The sequence below is a fragment of the Sceloporus occidentalis genome, unplaced genomic scaffold, assembly GCF_023333645.1.
Source record: "Sceloporus occidentalis isolate IW3139 unplaced genomic scaffold, rSceOcc1.0.p SCAF_21, whole genome shotgun sequence".
Lineage (NCBI taxonomy): Eukaryota > Metazoa > Chordata > Lepidosauria > Squamata > Phrynosomatidae > Sceloporus > Sceloporus occidentalis.
The window spans coordinates 9,936,853-9,962,169 of NW_028317001.1; the positions used below are offsets into that span (position 1 = coordinate 9,936,853).

The 25,317-nt window shown below is 39.6% G+C and overlaps 1 protein-coding gene across 1 annotated transcript in view; it reads left to right on the top strand.

The window, feature by feature from the left end:
* The window catches only part of LOC149301577 (uncharacterized), a 102,033-nt gene extending 78,445 nt beyond the window's left edge, over window positions 1-23,588 (top strand). Inside the window, exons 2-4 of the mRNA XM_089484022.1 lie at window positions 16,195-16,361; window positions 17,203-17,323; window positions 21,942-23,588. Of these exons, the coding sequence (XP_089340148.1) occupies window positions 16,287-16,361; window positions 17,203-17,323; window positions 21,942-23,530 (1,785 nt within the window). The 5' untranslated portion in view covers window positions 16,195-16,286 and the 3' untranslated portion in view covers window positions 23,531-23,588. The remainder of the gene's footprint in view (window positions 1-16,194; window positions 16,362-17,202; window positions 17,324-21,941) is intronic.
* Window positions 23,589-25,317: the final 1,729 nt, after the last annotated feature.

Consider the following 25,317-nt stretch of genomic DNA (forward strand, 5'->3'; position numbering starts at 1 on the left):
ATCTGTACGTTGCACTTTGCATCATTTGAATTTCGCGCCAAAACGAATTTCGTAACCCGAAAAATAATTCGTAACCCGAAACAGTTTTTTCCAATCCACGTTTTTCGTATCCCGAAAATTTCGTAACCTGGGTATTTCGTATCCCGAGGTACCAGTGTATCCTAAAGCGATTTAAACCCTTTTGGACACTCGGTTTCTGCCCCCAAGCAACAATTACCATCTAAATATCTGCCCTGGGTGGCTGTTCTTTGACTTCAGTCCAATTACAGACAGACAGTCTGTGGGTTTACTTGGCTAGGCACCTCAATGAAGCCGCCAACCCCACTTGTCGCAGGAGCTCCTGACTTCTCTTCCCATTTTGAACCCTCAGCAATTGGAATCAAGATCCACCTAGGTAAAGTATTACCATTATGAAAGTCTTACATCACTTGACCACTCCCACCTGTTATCTAGTTGTTGCGTGTGTGTGTGTGTGTGTGTGTGTGTGTGTGTGTGTGTGTGTGTGTATTATGCTTTTCCTCTCAATAAAACATAAAAAATCCTATTTCAAATGCCTTATGAGTTCTGTGTGCTTCTAGGCCTGGTATAGTTAAGCTGAATCCCAAGGTTGCTCTTGCCCCAACCAAACTTTATATCTCCTTTCAGCTAAGTAACAAATTCCCCTAAAAGCATAGCACTTGCGGGTGTCCTCCCCAGATTCCAGCATTTTGGGTAACAAAGGGCCTCTTGAACCAACCATGGAACTAAGCAGGCTCAGGTAGGAAAAGAAACATGAGATAACATTGCCATTGTCCTCTAAGCCATTGCAGGGCCAACAGAGGGATTTTACCCAAGAAGACTCTCCAGAGTCTCAAAAGGCTTGAAGAGGGGCCAAAAAAGCCAGGAAACTTGGTCAGGGATGGGCTGAGGAGCATTTGGAGTCAAAAAGCATTTATCTCCATGGTTCCTTCCCACAAAATCCTAGAATTGACAGTTTAGGATAGGATATTTAGAATCCTTAGAAAGTGGAGAGAAATAGTGACTCACTAAACTACAAATTCCAAGATTTCACGAAAGCTGCTATGACAAACTATGTGTGAAAGGGATCTAGGAGTCCTGGTAGACCACAACTTGAACCTGGGTCAACAGTTTGATGCAGCAGCTAAAAAGGCCAATGTGATTCTAGGCTACATAAATATGGGTATAGTGTTATGGCAGGGGGTTGGACTGGATGGCCTTTCTAGTTTCTTTCAACTCTTTGATTCGGTGTTATAGATTAAGGGAAGTAATAGTGCAATTCTGTTCTACTTTGGTAAGACCCTCACTTGGAATACTGTGTCCATTTCTGGTCACCACGATTCAAAAAGGATGTTGAGAAGCTGGAGTTTATCCAAAGGAGAGCAATAAAAATAGTGAAGGGTTTGGAAACCATCAAGCCCTATGAGGAGTGGTTTAGGGATCTGGGAATGTTTAGCCTGGAGAAGAGAAGGTTAAGAGTGGATAGCCCTGTTCAAATATTTGAAGAGATACTGCTGCTCTAGAGCAAAGGACATAGAACAATGGAAGCAAGGCACAGGAAAAGAGGTTCTACCAAAACATTAGGAGGAACTTCCTGGCAGTAAGAGCTATTCAACAGTGGGGTATACTCCCTCAGAGCATGGTAGTGTCTCATTATTATTATTATTATTATTATTAATTTCTAAAGCGCTCCTTCTTTGAAGGTCTTTAAAGGTCTTTGAAGGTCTTTAAACAAAGGCTAGGTGGCCATCTGCTGCTGATGCTTTCAATGCATGGCAAGGGGTTGAACTAGATGGTCCTTGTTATCTGTTTAAAGTCTTTGATTCTATAATTCTAAAGTGGAATCATAGTGCCATGATAATGCAGAATGAAAGGGCCCTCCGTCTTCATAGTAAGGGCAATGAATTCAGCTTCCTTACCCACAGAGGCCACATTCTCGTAATTCTCCATCATCACATCATTGTACATAAGTCTCTGCTTCTTCGTCAGCAGTATCCATTCATCCTCAGTGAAATATACTGCCACATCCGCAAAGGTCACCTGCAACAGAAAATAGCCCTCATCCAGAGAATGACTAATAAAAGGGGAGGGAGAAGCACATGATGCATCCCAAAAATTATTTGATCACCTCAGAATTTAGTCCAGGAAATAAACTTTAAATTCTGTTAGCAAGAAAAAAGCTACTGCTTTTGAGGTCGTTTGTCTCGAATTCTTTCAATGTAATATACAATGTAATTTAGGCCATGGCTGGGATATTAATGATAGATTAGAATACTGACTTTCCCGACACGTATAGTACATTTAGCCTCCAAAGATTATAGTGCATTTAGCCATTTGTTGCCAAATTTCAGAGGCGAATGTCATTTTTAAAAAGCAACAGCAGAAAGTGGTGAAGATGGACAAAGTTGTTTTTGAAGAAGATCACACAAGTGGGAAAGGGCACAACACTTTGTTTTTGCCTCAGACTCCTAGCAAGGGCAAGTCCCTGCCCCCTTCTTTCTTCTCCAACCCCCACTTTTGAGTTGATGGGCTGCAAACTCCTTGGCAATCATTATGCAGAAATTGAAATGAGCTGAAGAATTGGTAAAGTGGGAGAAGAAGAGAGAAACCAGGACATTTTAAAAGCCCTCGAAATATTGGGATGACAGAGGATTAACCAGGACTGTCTCTGCCAAACTCGGACAGTACTTTATTTGCTTCCTTTCATAAATTGGCCCAGCAGTGACCCAGATGAAGCTAATAGAATAGTGACTCACCAAAGAGTTGTTGTACCTCGGCAGCCTCCTTCTCTTGGAGCCCAACTCCCTCCGGTTGGCCTCTGTGTTGGCCATCAGGTGGGCAGGGGTCCTGGTGGTCCTGGACTTGGGTCACTTCCAGAAAGAGAGGCCCCACAGCTGTGTACAAGGAGGCTGAGATGAAGGTCCTGAGAAAAGGAGAGGGCCCTGGTTATGTCCCCATAGACTGATGTGAAATGAGTGCATCATAAATAAATAAATAAACAAATAACCTGCTGAAACCCCCAGAAATCCCCTCTGCTTTCCCCCATCATCAGCCCCTTTCCCAAGAAGGCTGCATCCGCACTATAGAAATAAGCTACTTTGAAACCACTTTAACTGCTCAGTGCTATGGAATCCTGGGATTTTAGCTTTGGACACTTAGCCTTCTCTGCCAGAGAGCTCCAATGCCACAACAAACTACAAATCCCAGGATTCCATAGAATGGAACTAGAAGAGTTAACACACTTTAGAACTGGATTATGGCTCTAGTGCAGATACAGCCTGAGTCGGTTGTAAAAGGATAGAATTTTTATCCTGTTGAAATGGTTTTGATTTTTTAAAATATAAGCAGTTTCTTTTTCTGTCTAAACTTTATTCTTCTTGTTGTTGTTTGTTTGTAGGTTTGTTTGTTTCATTCTTGGTAATATGAGTTATTCTGGTCTGTCTCCTTCTTTCTTGTCTGAAAATCTATTAATTAGGAAACTGGGGAGACTTTTAAAACCTCCCAAAGGAGCCACTTTTGGCATTTTTGGGGGACTAGCCTCCTCTTAGAAGCCCAATGTTTGTGAAGAATAAGAATAAGCCTGATGTTTGTGGAGCATAATAATAATAAGGCTTGTATTAAAACTATCCTCCCATTTCTGATCCCTTTTAAAACCCATGTTCCCCAGAAATAGCAGAGCTGTGTAATAAGAAAACCCTCTCAGAAAAGAGACACAAAAGACACACTTCCTTCCTTTTGGCCCAAGGAGCCTGGCCTCCTTCTGACTCTGGAGCCTCAGGAGAGAAAGAGGAGCCTCTGTTCAACTGAGGAACCAGAGAAGGTTCTGGAACAATATTCCCTCAGACACAAGCAGAAGAAAAAGGCCACTGAAACACAAAATGGCCGCCTGAACAAATGTCTACTAGAACACAAGGAACAGGGACTGGGATTCCAGCCAATCAGGGCCAGGGATGGTGGGAGGGACTGGGATTCCAGCCAATCAAGGCCAGGGATGGTGGGAGGGACTGGGATTCCAGCCAATCAAGGCCAGGGATGGTGGGAGGGACTGGGATTCCAGCCAATCAAGGCCAGGGATGGTGGGAGGGACTGGGATTCCAGCCAATCAAGGCCAGGGATGGTGGGAGGGACTGGGATTCCAGCCAATCAGGGCCAGAGATGTGGGAGGGACTGGGATTCCAGCCAATCAAGGCCAGGGATGGTGGGAGGGACTGGGATTCCAGCCAATCAAGGCCAGGGATGGTGGGAGGGACTGGGATTCCAGCCAATCAAGGCCAGGGATGGTGGGAGGGACTGGGATTCCAGCCAATCAGGGCCAGAGATGTGGGAGGGACATAGCAACATCATCTGAAATCTTGGGATTTGTAGTCCATTGAGCTACTACTATTTTTGTAGTCCATTTTTATTTTATATATTTTATATTATATATTTTATTTTATATATGTATATATTTGTAGTCCATTGAGCTCTCTAGTTAAGGATCGTAAATACTGCTTCCTTGACTGCCAATCCAAGGATTTCCTAGGAAGGAACCATGTCAGTTAATGTTTTTGGCCCCAAAAGTTCCTCAGTATATCCTTCAGCAAGTTTACAGGGATTTTTTGGTCCCTGTTTTTCTATGCTCTGGACAAGCTTCCAATGTCCTCTTGGGGAAAAGGCCTCCCTTGGCCCTACTACAGAGTTGGGGCTTAGAGTGGCCCCAACAGTGACAAAACTGCTTCTACTTCCCCTAAGGAAAGTGGGGGGGGTATTGAGTTATTTCAACGGGAGGTACCTCTGAGATCCCTGTGGGTCCAATGTTTCTCCCCAACCTTGTTTTGAAGATGCCTTCAGGCTGTTTCAAGGCTTCTCCCTTGAGCCCTAGCCTCACCTAATTCCAAGCCCCCTTATCCAGCCTTTCCTATGGATTCATTTATCCTACCTTTCTCACCGAATGGGACTGAAAGTGTCTCTATCCTGCCCCATACTTTCTCAGTGTGTCTAAGAGAGAGAATGGCAAGGAAGAGATGCTGAAGGTGAAATGCTTTATCAGTGCAGATGGAGAAGAGAGCAGGTGGGGAAGTTGGAGAGAGGAGGGAGAAATGGAAGGGGATCAGGGATCTGGAAGCCAGGGAAGGAGGGAAGGAGCAGAGCAAAGATGTCTGGCTCTGTTTGGACAGAACTCAGTTTGGGACTCTGGGAAACTGCATAATAGAGGCACCTCAAGTATTGTGAGGCAGCTGCGAACCTAAAAAATGTTAACAACCGCTACAATTAAACTTGTGTGACCCAGGTCAAGTTGTTGTTTTCAGACATTTTAAGGGGTTCCATTGCAGCCATGATGACTGATATCTATGAAGGGACACTCAAACTCCTTTAGCTCTCATATCTGTTTTCCTAGTTGAGCTTGCTTAGCTCCATTGTAGATTGTGAGGCCTCTCCTCTCTTAATGCTGAGTTGAGCCTTGTCTGTCTTTGGCCATCTTTCTAGAAGAATTTGAGACTCGTGAAAGAATGGAGACTGGGGAGAAACCATACAAATGTCCGCAGTGTGGAAAATGCTTTGCTCCAAAGACGCACTTTGTGGCGCATAAGAGAGTCCACACAGGAGAGAAACCATAGATATGACAGCAGAGTGGAAAATACCTTGCAGACAAATCAAACTTTATGGTTCATCACAGAGTCCACACAAGAGAGAAAACATACAAACGCCAGGAGTGTGGCAAGTGTTTTCATTCAGGTACCAACCTTACACATCACCAAAGCATTCATATAGGAAAGAAGCCATAGAAATGTAAGACTGTGTTAAACAATTTTCTCAGAATTCACGCTTTTAGAGGCCTCAAAATCAACACTGGAGAGAAAGTGTAGAAATGTTAATGGTCGAAAATACATTTTGGAAAACAAACCTTCATACACTTTGTTGTATTTTGTAAAGTTCTATTATGATCTTTATTTTTTTAAAAAATTTTAAATAAATTTTATTATTAAAACAGATACATAAAACAAATAAACAAAAAGTGAATATATACAAATATACACTAAAATAACACAACTTAACAACCAGACAAAAACAATACCAGAGGTACATTCATAATGACGTTCCATTCCTACTTGTTTCCCAATATATGGAAGAAGGGACCCTTCTTTTACTTATCCCTAAACCCCAGGTCTAAAACCTTCAACTAAATACCTTTCCTATTCTATCTTCCTTCTTTCTTACCTCCTTCTTTCCTTCCTTAACACTATCGCTTCTTCTTCTTCGATAACTAATCTGACTTCTGATACTCAACCTACTCCAACCTTCTACACTTACTTCTCTTAACTTAACTATTTTAGCTCTCTATCTCTCTCTCTAGTGAAACCATCTCCTTCTTCATATTGGGTCTTCGATCAGTAAATTCCCCAATCATTCTGGTTCACATTCATACCAACATAAAGCTTCCCTTCACCAGTCTTCATATTATTTTTGATTGATCTTGCCTTTCTTAAAATGCAATAAAGCAACAATCTAGATCCAATCACCCTTATTAAAATACATTTTTTACAACACAATTTCTCATTCATTTATGTTTAAAACAAAGTGTCGTATTATCTCACATAGAAGGCTTCATTGTATTACCCCACTTAAGGTCCAAAAATTTAAAGAAACCTTGCCAGTCCTCCTTTGTTTTGTCTGTAGGTTTATCCCTCAAAATTTGAGTTAGTATCCATTTCTATTCCTTCATAAACTTTGTATATCCATTCTTCAATTGTCGGTATTGTTTGGCATTTCCAATGTTGCGCATAGCACATTCTAGCTAAGACTACTAAATAATACAGTACTTTTTCTTCTTTTCCCTTTATGTCTTCTTCAAATATTCCCAGCAGAAAACATTCCGGATTGTGTTTAATGGTTCTACCCATAATAATATTAATCTGGTTGTTAATATTCCTCCAGTATTCCTTAGCAAATTTACATGTCCACCAGCAATGATACATGGTTCCCACCTCCTTACCACATTTCCAGCATAGGTTATTGGAATTTTTAGACATTTTGGCAATTTTGTTTGGGGTCAAATACCACCGATAAAATATTTTATAAAAATTTTCACGTAAATTCTGAGAGACCGTAAGCTTGTAATTATTCCTCCAAGTTCTCTCCCATTGATTCAAATGAATGGGGTGTCCGATATTATTAGCCCATGCAATCATTTGTTTTTTTACTACCTCTTCTTCCATGTCCCAATTTAATAAGATTTTATAAACCTTCCCGATTACTTTCACCGAATTATCAATTAAGCACTGAATTATATCTGACTTGTCGTTGCGATGGGCGAATCCATATAATCTACCATCTTCTCTAAATCTTTCTTGCAGTTGTTTATAAGTAAACCAATTGAAGTTCCATCCCTCTTTAATCAATTGTTCTTTGGATTTCAGACTTACTATCGGGTTCCTCCTATCGATCAGGTCTTTATATCTAATCCAGTCATCTTCTCTAATCATCTCTTTCCTGTAGAAAGCCTCTTGGGGGGAAGTCCAGTCAGGAATCTTTGTAATTATCCTGCCTCTGTACCTGTTCCATACTCCTATTAATGCTCTTCTTATACAATGTCTAGCAAAGGATTTATTTTGTTTTTCTTTTCCATAGATCAAATAAGCATGCCATCCATAATTCATCCCATCTGCTTCTATATCTAATAATGTGTCATTTTCTAACAAAATCCAATCTTTAAGCCATAATAGACAGCATGCCTCGTAATAAATTCTCAAATTAGGTAAATTTAGACCGCCTCTTTCCCTTGCATCCTGCATTAATTTAAATTTAATTCTCGGTTTGTGCCCTCTCCAGATAAATTGAGATATATCTTTATCCCATTCTTTAAATATTTTGTTGGGGATCCCAATGGGTAGGGTCTGGAACAAGTACAGGATCTTAGGGAGCACCATCATTTTTATTGTTGCTATTCTCCCCATTAGAGACATCTGGAGTTTGTTTCAATTTATCAGTTCTTTTTTAATATTGCCCCATAGTTTTTTGTAATTGTTTTCAAATAGTTCTATAGTTTTGTTAGATATTTGAAGTCCTAAATAATTGATGTTTTTAACAATACGAATGCCTGATTCCTTTTCTAATTCTGATTGGTCAACCTGATTTATATTTTTTGCCAAAATACCGGATTTGTCTTTATTTACTTTGCACCCAGATATCTCACCAAATTCATCCAATATTTGTACAATGTTTTTAACGTTGTCTCTTGGGTTTCCACAAAAAAGAATAATATCGTCTGCAAATGCCTTAATCTTATAGTTGTTTCTTTTTAATTTTATTCCCTCAATTTCTTTAGTTTCATTAATTTTCCTAATCAGGATTTCAATTACCATCAAAAATAAAAGCGGAGAAAGAGGACACCCTTGTCTAGTTCCTCTCTTGATTATAATTGGTTCTGTTTTTTCCCATTGATTCTGACTTGTGCTTTCTGATCTCTGTAAATGGCCTTTATCCAATTGGTAAAATTATCTCCGACTTTAAATACTTTTAACATTTTTAGTAACGTATCCCAACTAACCGAATCGAAGGCCTTTTCCAAATCAAGAAAATATATACCTAATTTTTTATCGTAATGATTATCACAATATTCTAGAACATCTATCAGAAATCTAGTGTTATCCCTAATGAATCTCTGAGGTAAAAAACCTCTTTGATCATTACCAATGGTCTCATTTAAACAATTTTTTAATCTTTTAGCTAATATATATGCAAAAATTTTATAATCACAATTCAAAAGTGATATTGGTCTGTAATTTGAGGGATTTTCCAAATCTCTGTTTTCTTTGGGGATTAAGGTTATTTCAGCTTCTTTCCATGAAGGGGGTAAGTTCCCTGATATTGCCTCATTCATGATTGTTTGGAGAGTATCTACCACCTCTTCTTTAAATGTTTTATAAAATAAATTAGTCAATCCATCATTACCCGGAGCTTTCCTCAATTTAGATGACTGGATTGCTTCTTCAATTTCCAGTCTGGATATCGGTTGGTTGAGATCATGTCTCATTTTGTCTGAGAAAGGTTGAATATTACAATCCTGGATATAATTCTCGAGTTTCCCAGTGTCAATCGCTCTTTCAGCATATAAGTGTTGATAAAACTCTCTAAAAACTTCTTTAATTTCTTCCTGTTTAGTTAGAAGGATTTCACCTTTCCTAATCTTACTAATCATTTTCTTCTGTTTTTCTTTAGTTAGTTTATATGAAAGCCATTTACCTGTTTTGTTCGCATGTTCGAAATAGTTTTGCTTAACCAATTTCAACTTTTTCCCCAATTCCTCCGTGGTAAATGAGTCCAATTCTTTCTGCAATATTTTATTTTCGTTTAATACCTTTTTATTACCAGGGTATTTAGTTAAACTTTCTTCCTTCTCTTTCAGTAATTTATTTAAATTCATAACCTTTTTGTTTTTTTCTTTTTGATGCTTGATGTTTTGGTAAGTAAAGAAACCTCTAAAAACGGCCTTAGCTGCATCCCATACCATGGGTAATTTAACCTCTTTGTCTAAATTTTCTTTAAAGTAATTTCTCATCATTATTTTAGCATCTTTAACTACCTCTTTGTCTTTCAATAAATCTTCATTTAAATACCAATTGAAGGTTTTATGTGTTTCTTTAATTTCTAAGACTATTGGGTTATGGTCCGAAATATTTCTGTTTAAAGTTTCCATCTTATCAATTTTACAAATCAAGGAGCTAGAAACAAAGAACATATCTATTCGAGAGAGGGATTGGTGTCTTTCCGAGTAGAAGGTAAAAATTTTTTGGTTTTTATATAAATGCCTCCAGACTTCTATCATATTCCAGTCCTTAATAAGGTCAAAAAAAGATTGGGGCAATTTCCCTTGTGTTTCTTTAATTTTTTTCCCTGAGGTTCTGTCGTTTTGGGGATCCATCACTCCGTTAAAATCCCCCAACAAAACCATGTTAGTATAATCCAAATCCGATATTTTCCTCTTAAGTTTTTTGAAAAATTTACTCTTCCCTTCTTGTGGACCATACATTCCTAAGATTAGGATTTTTTCCCCCTTCCAAATAAGTTCAACCCCTAGAAAATGGCCTTCAGGGTCACATATAACTTGTTTAGATTCGTATCCACTCTTGGTGTAAATAATTAAGCCCCGCTTTGCTTTCCCAATGGCACATAAGTACTCTTTGCCCAATCGTTCATTTCGGACCAGTCTAGCATCTTTCTTCCTGATTTTGGTTTCTTGTATACATACAATGTCTGCTTTCTGCTTTTCAAGAAAATGAAAAACCTTTTTTCTCTTTTGGGGAGAATTTAACCCCTTAGCATTTAAAGATATAATTTTCATATTTATTAATGTTTATTTTAACAGCTGGAATAAATATGTTTAATATGGAGAGTAGCTGATATCTTATTTTGAACCAATATTTACTTGGAGTGCTTCCCCTTGGAGTAGTATACTAGTTTCAGAGATTGAGATTTAGTAGTCTTAATATATTACTTTACAAAATTCAAGGATATACTTGCACCTTACAAGATTAAGTCAAATTCCGACAATTATTTATGTAGTCAAAATATCAAAGTTTATTAAGGTAATACACAATATAATTTCTTTACAGTTAAAGGGAAATTAAAAAGTAAAAAAATTCGTAGACAACAGAATAAAGAATAAGATACCTACAAGAAGTCAAAAATACTTTCTAATGGAGCTTACACAAATAGAGTTAATTAAATTAAATCAATTTCCTAGGTACTCCCCCCCTTATCTTCGTCACTGTTTCTTTTGTCATGTGTTCTTCGTAAATCTTCCAGTAATTTTCCAGCCTTGCCCATTGAATTAATTCTTATCCTTTTCTCATTCCAGAAGACGTGTATCCCCTCAATTTCGTCCCATTTAAATGGAATATCTAAATTCTTCAATTTGTCCGTCACAAATGAATAATCTCTTCTTCTCTTGAGAATTTTACCAGGGATATATTTGAGGATCAAGATCTCCTTCCCTTCGATCAACAGCTTCTTTTTATAGCTTTGTTGGAGCACGAGGTCTCTCGTTTGTTTACAAACAAAATAAATTACCACGTCCCTCGGCAATTTTTTCATCTTAGCAACTCTGGAATTCAATCTGTATACGCGGTCAAGTTCCGAAGGAAAATGGTCGATAGATTCTTCAACGCAATTAGCCAAGAGCGGTGACAGATCTACATATAAATTTTCGTTTATTTTTTCTGGAAGGCCACGTAGTTTTAAACAATTCTCCCTCTGCTTCAATTGGATCCTTAATACCTGCTCCTGTTCTTCTTTCAAATCCGTATTTCTTTCTTCATTTTGTTTTTCCAGATCTTCTGTTTTCCTTTCAAGGTTCTTCACTTTTTCTTTGATCGTAGTTATATCTACATTGATTTTGTCCAACCTGGTTTTAACCTCAGCAATTTCATTTTTTAACTCATCTCTAGAATTCCATATCTCTTTATGCGTTTCTGCCTGCAGTTTCCTCATTTCTTCTAGGAGAGACTCGTTGTTTTCTATTGTTTTACTATGTATTTCGGATATGGTTGGAGTTGATGATCTTCTCTGTGATGCCGTTATGGCTTGTGATGTTGTCTTCCTCGTTCCTACAGGCATCTTTATTTTTAGAGAATAACGTGTTAATCAAAAGGTATTAGACACTCTGTTATTAAATTTGAAATCTCTTTGCTAAGATCAATTGAGAGAAATTAGTTTGCTAATTAGAAGTTCAGATAAAATACCACAATATTACACTTCTATCCTCCAAAATTATGAATTTTAGGGTCTCTCAGAATTTAAGCTAAGTAATCAAAATTAGTACTCCCAAAAATTTCCAATAATAATTTACTTTTTATACTTTTTATATTTTTGAATTGTTTCTATTGTTGTTGCTTACCTATTCAATTGGTTGTTTTTCAAACCTTTTTCCCCCTTGTCTTCTTCTTTTTATCACACTTTTTATAATTTATTTATCACAAATAAATTTACAGGTTCTTGTATAGACCTGCCAAATTAGGTCTAATATAACCAAAAACAAAAAGGTAGTTAGCACTGGTAGTTCAAAAGAATAAAAAAGGTTGTTAAGTAATATTTCTTTCCCCAACCAATTTGATTGAGTTAGCACAGTTGTTTAAATTCGTTACTTTCCTGTTCCAATATGAAGAATAATAAAGAGAGGTAACAGTTACAGTTTCAAAATAGTTTCAATTAGGACCCTAATCTCAAAAAACTAAACAAACTTTGATACAAATTAAGCTTTAAGCTGAATTGTTACCTTGAGTTTTAGGATTTCCCCTTCTAAAAGATAATACAATACTGCAACTGTTTCCTCTTGTCACTTTAAGACCTTGTAGCTTTCCCCAGTTAATAAACCTTAAAATAGATGTTCAAAATTAACTTTAATTAATCTATTCTAGTAGTTGGAGGGAGAGGGGGAAAGAGAAGAGTAATAATAATAATAGTAATTGGAGGATTTCTTAAAATACTTAAGTTAATTCACAAAGGTTCAGTAAGTATTGAGAAAGTTCTAATTATAATAAAGTATAATTGCCAGATATGCACTTACCAAGAAAAAAGGAAAGAAGAGAAAAAAAATATACAAAAGCCTATCAGTAAACAGTAATCTTCTCAATAAAGGAAAAAAGATTTCTAATAATGAGTAGTCCAATCTTTCCTTATATGCAGATTAATAAAGATAAAAAGAGAATGTATGTAAAATGGTTAACCAAATAGTTGATTCAGTCTTAGCGTTCGTAGAGTTAATTCCAGATGTCCTCCAAACAGATCTGTCCTCCAGCCTCCGTGCACATGTCTTTCAAGAGTTGGTAATGCCAGGAACAGGATAGGAAAATCAGTATATTTTGAATTAATTCTTAATTATACAGTTCCTAGAAGAATGAAAAGCTGATGGAATCTAGAAGGATAAGGAGAAAAGAGATGAGCCTAATGAGTTGAAATATAAATCAGTAGTCAGCAGTCCTCCTCGTCGTCCTCCAAACTCAGCTCCGTTTTAAGAGAGCACCACTCTGCCTTAAAGGAGACGTGTGGTTTCAAGATCCCAAACGGGTAAATTCATTAGAGAAGCTTTACTATATTTCTACAGGTGTAGTCCTTCACTAGATGGTAGGGGAAGAACAAAAAAGAAAGAGAACCCAGTTCTCCACAATAAATCTATTTCGCTCAAATAGTTCCACAGAGTCCTCCAAATCAGACACTCAATGGCAAGTATACAAACAAAGAATCCACATTAGTCAAACAAAGAGCCCAGTCATTGCACTTTCCCAAGGCAAGGCTTGCCCCTATTTCCCAATGTTGTTCTTGGTGTCTGCCTTCCAGTTGTTTCCAGGTCTTATGGTGACTTTATGGTCTTTAAGCAGAGGCTGGGTGGCCATCTGTCAGGGATGCTTTGATTGAGAGTTCCTGCATGGCAGAATGGGGTTGGACTGGATGGCCCTTGGGGTCTCTTCCAAGTCTATGATTCTAGGTTTCTTCAGAGTGGGTTTCCCATGGCCATCCTCTGAGGCTGAGAGAGTGAGACTTGCCCAAGGCTTCAGTCCTTTTGGAAGCCTTTTTGCTTTATCTTCTAAAAGGCAGCTGAAGTGTTGCTTCTTGCACTGAAGAATGAGAGGAACCTTGTGACATCCAAAAGGCTAACATTCTCTGGAGTTATGTCTGATAATATGTATATATAGGATTGCAATACCTGTTCATTTATTGAAAGGTTTATAGTGCACCCCTTATCATAGAATCTCATAGATATGTCCCTTAATAGCAGTTAACCAAATTAAACAGTATATAAAACAAAAACATGAAAAAAGCTGGACAAGAGGCCTCCAGGCTGCACCTGGCCCTTTCGCGTTGGCGGCGGCAGTGGAGTTGCGGCTGTGAGGAGGCCAAGCCTCAGACTCCTCTCCGCCTTCGCCGATGGTACCTCCTGTGGTGGTGATGGTGGCGGTGGAGAGGAGGCCAAGGAGCAGTGCCAGAGGGGCTATTGGAGGCCAAGAGGCCTCTGGGTCACTGCCCGGCCCTTCTGCAATGGGGGCAGCGGGGGCGTGCAGGCCGAGGTGGAGAGGAGGCCTCTGGCGCTGCTCTTCCGCCTCCTCTTCGCTGCCACCGCCACAATCACTACCACCTCCGCAGAAGGGCCGGATAGTGGGCTCCAACACCCCAAAGCGGCATTTCCCCCGAACGTGGCGTCGAGGAGGGAAAAAGTTGGGGAGGGGAGGAGACGGACTTTTATCCCCAATGTCGGCACGCGTGGACTTGAGTATATGCGTATTTTGGTATATGTGGGAGGGTCTGGAATGGATCCCCCGCGTATACCAGGGGCCCACTGTATTTGCAAGCAAAGGAGGGCAAAGAGAGCCATGCCTTGGGGTGGCTCTGGATCTCTGGTGCCGCAACAAACTACAAATCCCAGGATTTCACAGGATGGAGCCAGGAGAGTTAACACAGTTTCAAACTGGAATATTTCTGCAGTGCAGATACAGCCTGAGCTGGCTGTAAAAGGGTTGAAGCACCCAAGTCTGGTTTTCCCCCTCTTGATAATGGTTTTACTTTCAAAAACTACGCACTTTGTTTTTCTGTCTAATCCTTGTTTTTATTGTTGTTTGTTTGATTCATTCTTGGTAATATGAGATGGTCTTGTTTGTCAACTTCCTCCTTGCGTAAAAATCTCTTAATAAGAAAGCTGAAGAGACTTCTAAAACCTCCCAAAGGAGCTACTTTTGGCCTTTTTTGGGGGGACTAGCCTCCTCTTAGAAGCCAAAGCCTGATGTTTATGAATAATAATAATAAGGCTTGTATTAAACCTATCCTCCCCATTTCTGATCCCTTTTAAAACCCATGTTCCCCAGAAGGAGCAGAGCTGTGTAAGAAAACCCTCTCAGAAAAGAGACACAAAAGACACACAAAGAGACACACTTCCTTCCTTTTGGCCCAAGGAGCCTGGCCTCCTTCTGACTCTGGAGCCTCAGGAGAGAAAGAGAAGCCTCTGTTCAACTGAGGCCTCAGAGAAGGTTCTGGAATGTTATTCCCCTCAGTCACAAGCAGACAATAAAATGGCTGCCAGAACATAAAATGGCTGCCTCTTCCTCAGCACTTGGCAGTTGTCATTTTGAGGCCTCCAGGGGAGAGAGAGAGACTGAAGGAAGAGTGGAAGAGGTCCTGGAGGGAGGGGGGCCTTGGGAGATATAGATCCTTCCTGAGATAAACTGAAGTCTCTTCAGTTTCCTTATTAATAGATTTTCAGGTAAGAAGGAAGGAGACAGACCAGAATAACTCATATTACCAAGAATGATACAAACAAACATAGAAACAAACAAGAAGAACAAAAATAAGGATTAGAGACTAAAACAAACTACTTAATTTTTTAGAAAGGAAAACCATTATTAGGAGGGTAAAAAGAAGAATTGGGCGCTTCTACCTTTTTCCAGCCGACTCAGGCTGTATCTGCACTGCAGAAATAATCCAGTTCGAAACCGCTTTAACTCTCCTGGCTCCATCCTGTGGAATCCTGGGATTTGTAGTTCATTGTGACACCAGAGCTCTCTGGCAGACAAGGCTAAGTGTCCAAAGGTAAAATCCCAGGATTCCATAGCACTGAGTGATTAAAGCGGTGTCAACGTGCCTTATTTCTGCAGTGTGGATGCAGCCTTCTTGGGAAAGGGGCTGATGATGGGGAAAAGCACTGGGGACCTCTGCAGTTTTCAGCACATGATTTATTTATTCATTTATTCATTTATGATGCAGTTGTTTCACATCTAGCTGCAGGGACATAACCAGGGCCCTCTCCAATTCCCAATCCCCTCATCCCTCACCACTCTAATAAGGCATGGAGTATCTGTTGTGTAGGGGAGCTGCAGTGAATCTAAGCTAGGTCCAGGGGGCTTTGTTTGGAGGGAGGAAGGGGATACCCATCTCTGCATCGGCCCAAAGGAGGCATATGTGACTTGTGTATGTCACCAGCAGGATGCTGTTCTCTTTATTCAACATTATTTCCTGTTCTAGATCAGAGTCTGATTTGCAAATACTGTATTGTTTTTTATCCATTAGAAAGAGCTTTCTTAATTGTCTGTCAAAGAATCATGAAAGATCATAACCCTGATCATTAGGATCTTCTCATGTCTTTATTCTATAACCAGTTCTATTTATTTGGAGTAATTCTTTATAGGAGATTCAATTTGCGTCCTTTTTTGAATCTCTGGTCTCTTTTCGCAGGAACTTCATCTCGGCCCCCTTGGACACAGCTTTGGGGCCCTTTTTGCTGGAAGAGACCCAAGAGCAAGACCACCAGGACCCCTGCCCACCTGATGGCCGACACAGAGGCCAAGCGGATGGAGTTGGGCTCCAAGAGAAAGAGGATGCAGAGATACAAGAACTCTTTGGTGAGTCGAGGTTCTTGCCTATTAGTTTCATCTGTGTCACTGCTGGGCAAGCTCTTGAAAGCAGGCGGAGAACATACTCTCCCAATTTAGCAGAGACAGTCCTGGTTAATCCTCTGTCACCCCACTTTTTCAGGGGCTTTTAAAAATGTCCCAGTTGCTCTCTCATCCTCCCATTTTCCCCCTTCTCGGCTCACTTCAATTACTGAGTGCCATTCAGTTTGCACCCCATCAACTCAAAAGTGGGGAGAGGAGAGGAGAGGAAAGAAGGAGACAGGATATGGCCCTTCCCAAGAGGCTGAAGCAAAAGCAAACTGCTGTGCCCTTCCTTGCTTGTGTGATCTTCTTCATAAACAACTTTGGCCATCTCGACCGCCTTCTGGATTGCTTTTCCACATGTGTATTGCTTTTCCAATCTGTGAAAAGTTGGGGGATATGGGAGAATATCTCTGGATCTAAATTGGAGGTGGGCCCAGTGGCCCTCAAGCCCAGAGTGCTCCCCAGAAATGTTTTGTAATAATGACATTTGGTTCTAAAATTTGGCAAGAAATGGCTAAATGCACCATAATTCTTTTGTGGCTAAATGTACTGTATGTGTTGGGATAGTCAGTATCCTAATCCATCCTCAGTATCCCATCCATGGCCTAAATGATATTGTATATTATATTGAAAGGATTCGAGACAAACTCGATCTCTAAGGAAGTAGCTTTTTTCTTGCTGACAGAATTAAAAGTTTATTTCCTGGACTGAATTCTGAAGTGATGAAATAATACTTGGATGCACCATCTACTTTCCTCCCCTTTTGCTTAGTCACTCTGTGGATGAGGGCTATTTTCTGTTGCAGGTGACCTTTGCGGATGTGGCAGTATATTTCACTGAGGAGGAATGGAAACTGTTGACGAAGAAGCAGAGACTTATTTACAATTATATAATGATGGAGAATTATGAGAATGTGGCCTCTGTGGGTAAGGAACCAGAATCCACTAGCATTATAGAATCACAGACCACAAGGGCCATCCAGTTGAACCCACTTCTGCCATGCAGGAATACACATTCCAAGCATCATCCAGCCTCTGTTTAAAGACCTCCAAAGAAGAGGACTCCACCAAACTCTAAGGGAGTATATTCCACTGTCGAAGAGCTCTTAATGTCCCAAAGTTCCTCCTAATGTTTAGGTGGAACCTCTTTCCCTCTGGCTTGCATCCATTGTGGTGTCTCCTTTTTTCTGTAGTAGCAGAAAGCAAGCTCGCTCCATCCTCAATACGACGACCCTTTTCGATATTTAAACATGGATATCATATCCACTCCTAAATTTCTTTTCTCCAGGGTAAACATACCCAGCTCTCTAAGCTGCTCCCATGGGGTGCAAAATGGCTTGATGGTTTCCAGATCCTTCACCATTTTGGTTGCCCTTCTCTGGGCATGTTCTAACTGAATTGTGGAGCCCAGAATTATTTCAAGTGAGGATTATTCCAAGTGAGGCCTGAGCAAAGCAGAATAGAGTGGCACTATTACTTCCCTTGATCTAGAAACTATATTCATATTGATGCAGCCTAGAATCACATTGGCCTTTAGGAGTCCTAGATCCCTTTCAAGTGCAGTTTTTTTTTTTATTAATTATTTTATTGGTAGAATGAAATTAATACATGTTATTATAATAAATTGATAAAATATTGATTAAATTCACCTTACAATAATATATAAAAAAGACTTTTACATTATATTCCCCATACATATAGTATATCCCTTTATATTCCATTCTTTACTACTTTATCTAACTTTAATTCATATTTCTTTTCATCATATATTTTTCATAATTTCCCCCTTCCCCAAGTGCTCCCCATCACCCGAGCCTGTCTTCTTATTACTCTATCTCCAGAATTGTAACTCTTCCTCTGGTGGTAAAACACCTCCTTCTTTTCCTAAAACTTTTTGTACAAATGTTTTCCATATTGCTTCGAAATCATTTCTCTTGATTATTCCTCTTCTAAACTTAATTTCACTAGTTAACTTGTCATTAATTGCTATTTGCCAAATCTCTCTATACCAATCTTGTATTTGTAAATCTCCCTGGTCTTTCCACTTTTTTGCTATCATTAATCTCGCTGCTGTTAATAAATTTGTAATTAAATCCTTTATAACTTGGGTGCAGTTAATTTTATCATATAGAGATAATAACGCTATCTTTGGACTAAATTCTAAATCAATTTTTGTTATTTCTTTTATCTCCTCAAATACAATTTGCCAAAATCTCCTTACGGTTCTACAACCCCACCACATATGCATATAAGTGCCTATCTCTTGACACCCTCTCCAACATAACCTTGAATAATTCTTATTTATATGACTTAACCTTACAGGCGTTAAATACCATTTCCAAATTATTTTGTAATAGTTCTCTTTTATTCGTATAGAATAAAATTTTAAATGGCGTTGATTCCAAATTTTCCCCCATTCGTGGTCATTTATTTTTTGTACTAAATCATCCTCCCATGTTGTCTTTAAATAATCTTCAGACCTATGATTCAGATCAAGGTTCAGCACAAGGATTCAGATGAAGTTTCATTAGAGGGATTCAGATCAAGGTTCATTAGAAGGATTCAGATCAAATTTCATAGAAAGGATTCATATAAAGGTTCAGACCCAGGATTGAGATCAAGGTTCATTAGACGGATTCAGATCAAGGTTCATTAGACGGATTCAGATAATGTTAACACCAAGGATTCAGATCAAGGTTTAGAAAAACAATTCAGATCAAGTTTAATTCCAAGAATTCAGATAATGTTCAAAACAAGGATTCAGATCATGGTTCAGAAAAACAATTCAACCTTCAGAATAACGATTCAGATCAACGTCCAGACACAGGATTCAGATCAAGGTGCAGACCCAGGATTCAGATGAAGGTTCATTAGAAGGATTCAGATCACGTTTCAGAAGAAGGATTCAAATCAAGTTTCATACAAAAGATTCATATAAAGGTTCAGAGCTATGATTCAGATCAAGGTTCAGCACAAGGATTAAGATCATTGTCCAGACGCAGGATTCAGATCAAGGTTCATTCCAAAGATTCAGATCAAGGTCCAGACCTAGGATTCAGATTATGTTTCATACAAAGGATTCATATAAATAATCTTCTTTCTCATTATATTTTAATAATAATTTATATATTTCACTTGTGACCCCTTTCAAAGTTTCATTCGCCTCTATACTTTCTCTTTGCCTAATCAACTGTTCAAATTTTGTGTATTCTCTAATCTCTCCTATATTTTTCTCATACTTCTTTATCCATTGTTCCAACTGAATACAATTATACCAAGTTAATTTTGATCCTTGCAATTTCTCCTTTATTTTCCCTTTCTCCCTCATAATCTTCATCCATTCTTTTATCCTATATATTTCTTGACCTTTTACTAATTTCTCTACTTCTTCCTTTAAATTTACTGGAAAATTTTTTAGCATTATAACTGGTGTTAAAGGTGAAATAGCTGGCATTAGTTTTTCTTTATTTTTTTTCCAAATTTCTAATATATTCTTTAAAAAGGGGTTTTCTATTTCTTTCATTTCTTTCATAGTAAGTTCTTTAAAAAATATATTTTCCAATTTTTCCTCTATTCCTGTTGTTTCCATCTCTAACCAATCTAATTCCCCTTTCTCTATGATTCCATCTATAATATATCTTATTTGGTTTGCATTATAGTACAATTTTAAATTTGGGAGACCCAAACCTCCTTCTTTTTGGGGTTTATACCAATATCTTTTATTAATCCTTGCTTTTTTATTCCCATTACAATAGCTATTCACTAATACTTGCCAATTTTTAATTTCAACCTCTGATATTTGTATTGGCAACATCCTAAACAAAAAATGCAGTTTAATTGTGATAGCAACAGTCTGTAGAATATTTGAATTTGTAGTTTAGTGAGGCACTATTGGAGAGAGACCAAAGGAGAGGGGCCTTGGGGATTGGGAGGCAGCCATGAACCTGACAGATTTTAAGAACTGGTTTGAGAGAATTGGCTCAAATCCTTGTTTGTAGACATATTTAGGGGTGCCATTAAGCAATTATGAGTAATATCTATGAAGGGAGGAAAAGGGGACACAAACCTGCTTTTCCTCTAATGTTTCTTTTCCAACCTGAGTTTGCTTAGTACCATGGTTGATTCCAGAGACCCTTTGTTATCCAAAATGCTGGAGTCTGGGGAGGACACTCCCAACTGCTATGCTTTTAGGGGAATGTGGTACTTAGCTGAAAGCAGACATATAGTTTGGTTGGGGCAAAAACTACCTTGGGATTCAGCTCAACTATATCGGGCCTGGAAGCACACAGAACTCCAAATGCAATTGAAATAGATTATGTTTTATTTAGGGGAAAAGCAATATACACGCATATACATGCATATACAGATATGGGTGTTCACACATACACAAGAACTAGTAACAAAGGTGGGAGTGGTGAATAGTGTGAGGCTTTCCTAATGGTAAAACTTTACCTAGGTGGATCTTGATTGCAATTCTTGAGGGTCCAGAATGGGGAGAGAAGTCAGTAACTTCCATGGCAAGTGGAGCTGGCGAGTGTAGTGAGGTGTTTAGCAACGTAAACCGACAGACTGTATGTCTGTAATTGGACTGATGTCAAAGAACAGTCAGTCAGGGCAGATATTTATACTGTAATTGTTTCTTGGGGTCAGAAACCGAGTGTTTCTGACCCCAAAAAGGTTTATATCATTTTAGAAAGATTCCTGGGGGAGAATGGTTTGAAACTAAATTAAATTCACTGGGTGCTTGGTGGAAATATCTCAGACAAAAAGGATTAGCATACTGGCTCTCAGTTCCTTCTTGTCTCTGAATTCCTATTGCGTTCACAAGCCAATATACAGTGCAATCTGAGGGTGACACTCCCAGATGCAGCTCAAGAATAACATAGCAGAGTATGGAAACAAATATCCAGATATAGATATTGGCAATGCACTGGCCACTTTTCACTTAAAAATAAATCAGAAACACAATTGGTTTCATTTAAATCCTTGGAGATTCTCTCTCTTGATTCGCAAAATAATACAAATATTTGCAAGCTCTCCTCTCTGACTTCCATCAACTTCACCATCTCTTCCTCACACAACTCCAATCCACACCAATCCGCATGTGAGCTGTATACTGTATTGATTGTGAGTCATCTCCTGGAGCCAAACAGCATAAAGCATCCTCTGCAGTTTGCTTGCATCATGCCTTGGGCTCTGACTCAAGACTCTATGGCAGTCTCACGGGATATGATGCCACCTGTCAATCAAAGTATTTTTGCACATGGTTAATGGAATATTTTTTCAACAGTCCTTTGACTCTCTGCTTCTACTGATTCCCTCATCAAAGTTCCCTCAATCTCTTTTTTGGTCGCTCCTATGAGTAAGGTTACAATCATTATATGGATTTGGGAGCATCCAGAACAGGGTCATGCTCAGGCCACTCACACCAACTTTATTAATCTAATCTGAAATAGGGAGGGATGAACGTTGGGCTAAATCTTGGGGTAACATCTTCTTCTCTTAATGCTGAGATTGTCTTGTCTGTCATTTTCTTTGTTTACAGAATCACTTGTCAGTCATGAGAGAATCCACACAAGAAAGAAGTCACATAAATGTCAGCATTGTGGGAAAAATTTTGCTTACAAGTCAATCCTAGTGGCACATCAGAGAGTCCACACAGGAGAGAAGCCACACAAATGCCACCATTGTGGAAAATGTTTTGCCTACAAGTCAGTCCTTGTCATGCATCGAAAAATCCACACCGGCGAGAAACCATACAAATGCCAGTGTTGTGGGAAATGTTTTCCTCAGAAGTCAAGCCTACTGACACATCAGAGAGTCCACACAGGAGAGAAGCCATACAGATGCCAGCATTGTGGGAAATGTTTTTATTTGAAGTCAGTCCTAGTGACACATCAGAGAATCCACACAGGAGAGAAGCCATACAGATGCCAGCATTGTGGGAAATGTTTTTCTTCAAAGTCAGACCTAGTGAGACATCAGAGAGTCCACACAGGAGAGAAGCCATACAAATGCCAGCATTGTGGGAAAGGTTTTTCTAGGAAGTCACACCTAGTAACACACAAGAGAATCCACACAGGAGAGAAGCCATACAAATGCCAGCATTGTGGGAAATGTTTTCCTCAGAAGTCAAGCCTAGTGAGATATCAGAGAGTCCACACAGGAGAGAAGCCATACAAATGCCAGCATTGTGGGAAAGGTTTTTCTCGGCAGTCACACCTAGTAACACACAAGAGAATCCACACAGGAGAGAAGCCATACAAATGCCAGCATTGTGGGAAAGGTTTTTCTAGGAAGTCACACCTAGTAACACACAAGAGAATCCACACAGGAGAGAAGCCATACAAATGCCAGCATTGTGGGAAATGTTTTCCTCAGAAGTCAAGCCTAGTGAGATATCAGAGAATCCACACAGGAGAGAAGCCATACAAATGCAAGCAATGTGGGAAATGTTTTTCTCAGAAGTCAGACCTAGTGAAACATCAGAGAGTCCACACAGGAGAGAAGCCATACAAATGCCAGCATTGTGGGAACTATTATTCTCAGAGGTCAAACCTAGTGACACACAAGAGAATCCACACTGGAGAGAAGCCATACAAATGCAAGCAATGTGGGAAATGTTTTTCTTCGAAGTCAGACCTAGTGAGACATCAGAGAGTCCACACAGGAGAGAAGCCATACAAATGCCAGCATTGTGGGAAAGGTTTTTCTAGGAAGTCACACCTAGTGAAACATCAGAGAGTCCACACAGGAGAGAAGCCATACAAATGCCAGCATTGTGGGAAATGTTTTTCTTCGAAGTCAGACCTAGTGAGACATCAAAGAGTCCACACAGGAGAGAAGCCATACAAATGCCAGCATTGTGGGAAATGTTTTCCTCAGACGTCAAGCCTAGTGACACATCAGAGAGTCCACACAGGAGAGAAGCCATACAAATGCCAGCATTGTGGGAAAGGTTTTTCTCGGCAGTCACACCTAGTAACACACAAGAGAATCCACACAGGAGAGAAGCCATACAAATGCCAGCATTGTGGGAAATGTTTTCCTCAGAAGTCAAGCCTAGTGACACATCAGAGTCCACACAGGAGAGAAGCCATACAAATGCCAGCATTGTGGGAAAGGTTTTTCTAGGAAGTCACACCTAGTGAAACATCAGAGAGGCCACACAGGAGAGAAGCCATACAAATGCCAGCATTGTGGGAAAGGTTTTTCTAGGAAGTCACACCTAGTGAAACATCAGAGAGGCCACACAGGAGAGAAGCCATACAAATGCCAGCATTGTGGGAAATGTTTTTCTTCGAAGTCAAACCTAGTGACACATCAGAAAGTCCACACAGGAGAGAAGCCATACAAATGCCAGCATTGTGGGAAATGTTTTTCTTCGAAGTCAGACCTAGTGACACATCAGAGAGTCCACACTGGAGAGAAGCCATACAAATGCCAGCATTGTGAGAAATGTTTTTCTTCGAAGTCAAACCTAGTGACACATCAGAAAGTCCACACAGGAGAGAAACCATACAAATGCCAGCATTGTGGGAAATGTTTTCCTCAGAAGTCAAGCCTAGTGACACATCAGAGAGTCCACACAGGAGAGAAGCCATACAAATGCCAGCGTTGTGGGAACTATTATTCTCAGAGGTCAAACCTAGTGACACACAAGAGAATCCACACAGGAGAGAAGCCATACAAATGCAAGCAATGTGGGAAATGTTTTTCTTCAAAGTCAAACCTGGTGTCACATCTGAGAATCCACACTGGAGAGAAGCCACATAAATCCCAGTAGTGAATTAACATTATTTTTCTCAATAATGAATACAAAAAATATATTTTCAATCCAGTGGTGCTAAGAAAAGGCCCTTGTGTTTTTGTTTGTAAGCTTTGTGTGTCGATATGTCTGTTTGTGTTTTAAAGTTGTATTTTGTTATTTTAAGGTTTTAATTGCTAATAGTATAGATAATTACTTTGGGATGTAAATTTGGCTGGAGATTGTGGGTTGTAGTATAGGTTAGGTAGTTCGAGGGCTGGGATTTGTTAAGATGTGTAGAATAGTTATGGGAATGATAACTTTTGCAATGTGTGGGATGTTGGGGGCAGGTATTGACATAAAGGGCTAGTTTGTGGGAATGGCAATGGTGGCCTTGTTACCTGTGGGGCATAGACTGTGGGAATTGGAGGTGGGGCTAGGTTTGGAAGAGGGTGATGTTTTAATTTTGGGGTTTTAATGTATTGCTTGGATTGGAGTGGGCAGTTCTGTCTTAAACACTGAATTTCTATGTGTTCTCAATAAATTTCTTTGCTGTTTCAACACACTGGACTCTTTGATGCACAGAAGTTCTGCATTTGCCCAAACTGAACCTTTCTTCTCTCCTCAGTCCTCAGCTCCATTCCCAGCCATAAGAACAGCAGAGGCAAACACATACACACACACACACACACACACACATACAAGAAACACAGAGAGAGCCTTCCTTTCCTGCCTTTCCCTCCTGAGTCCAGCTCTGCACTTTGGGCTCCATTGCAGTCTCCTCAAAGGAAGAAAAGAGGGAAGGAAGGGGAGGCCGCTGAACCCGCAGAGCATACCTTCCTTTCCCGCAAAGGCCGCCAGTGGAATAAGCAGCAGCATCTAGGCCCTGGCAATCCCTGTGAATGCTGAGGAGAGGCATCGAGGGGGATGTTGCGGACACCCAAGACTTAAAGCCTAGGTGAATCCAGCAGCAGCTCAGAGACCAGATGTCAGCTCCGCTAGGGAGTCTGTTAAGGAACGGGGCGGATGGTAAACCAACAAATTCCCAGACCTTTCCTAATCTTTAAGCTGAAATAAATACATTCAGTGTGGTCCATCTTACGGATATGTATCCTGGGCAAAGCAAGATTGTCTTCATGGACCAACGCGACATCCCTTTACCTGCTCTCTGACG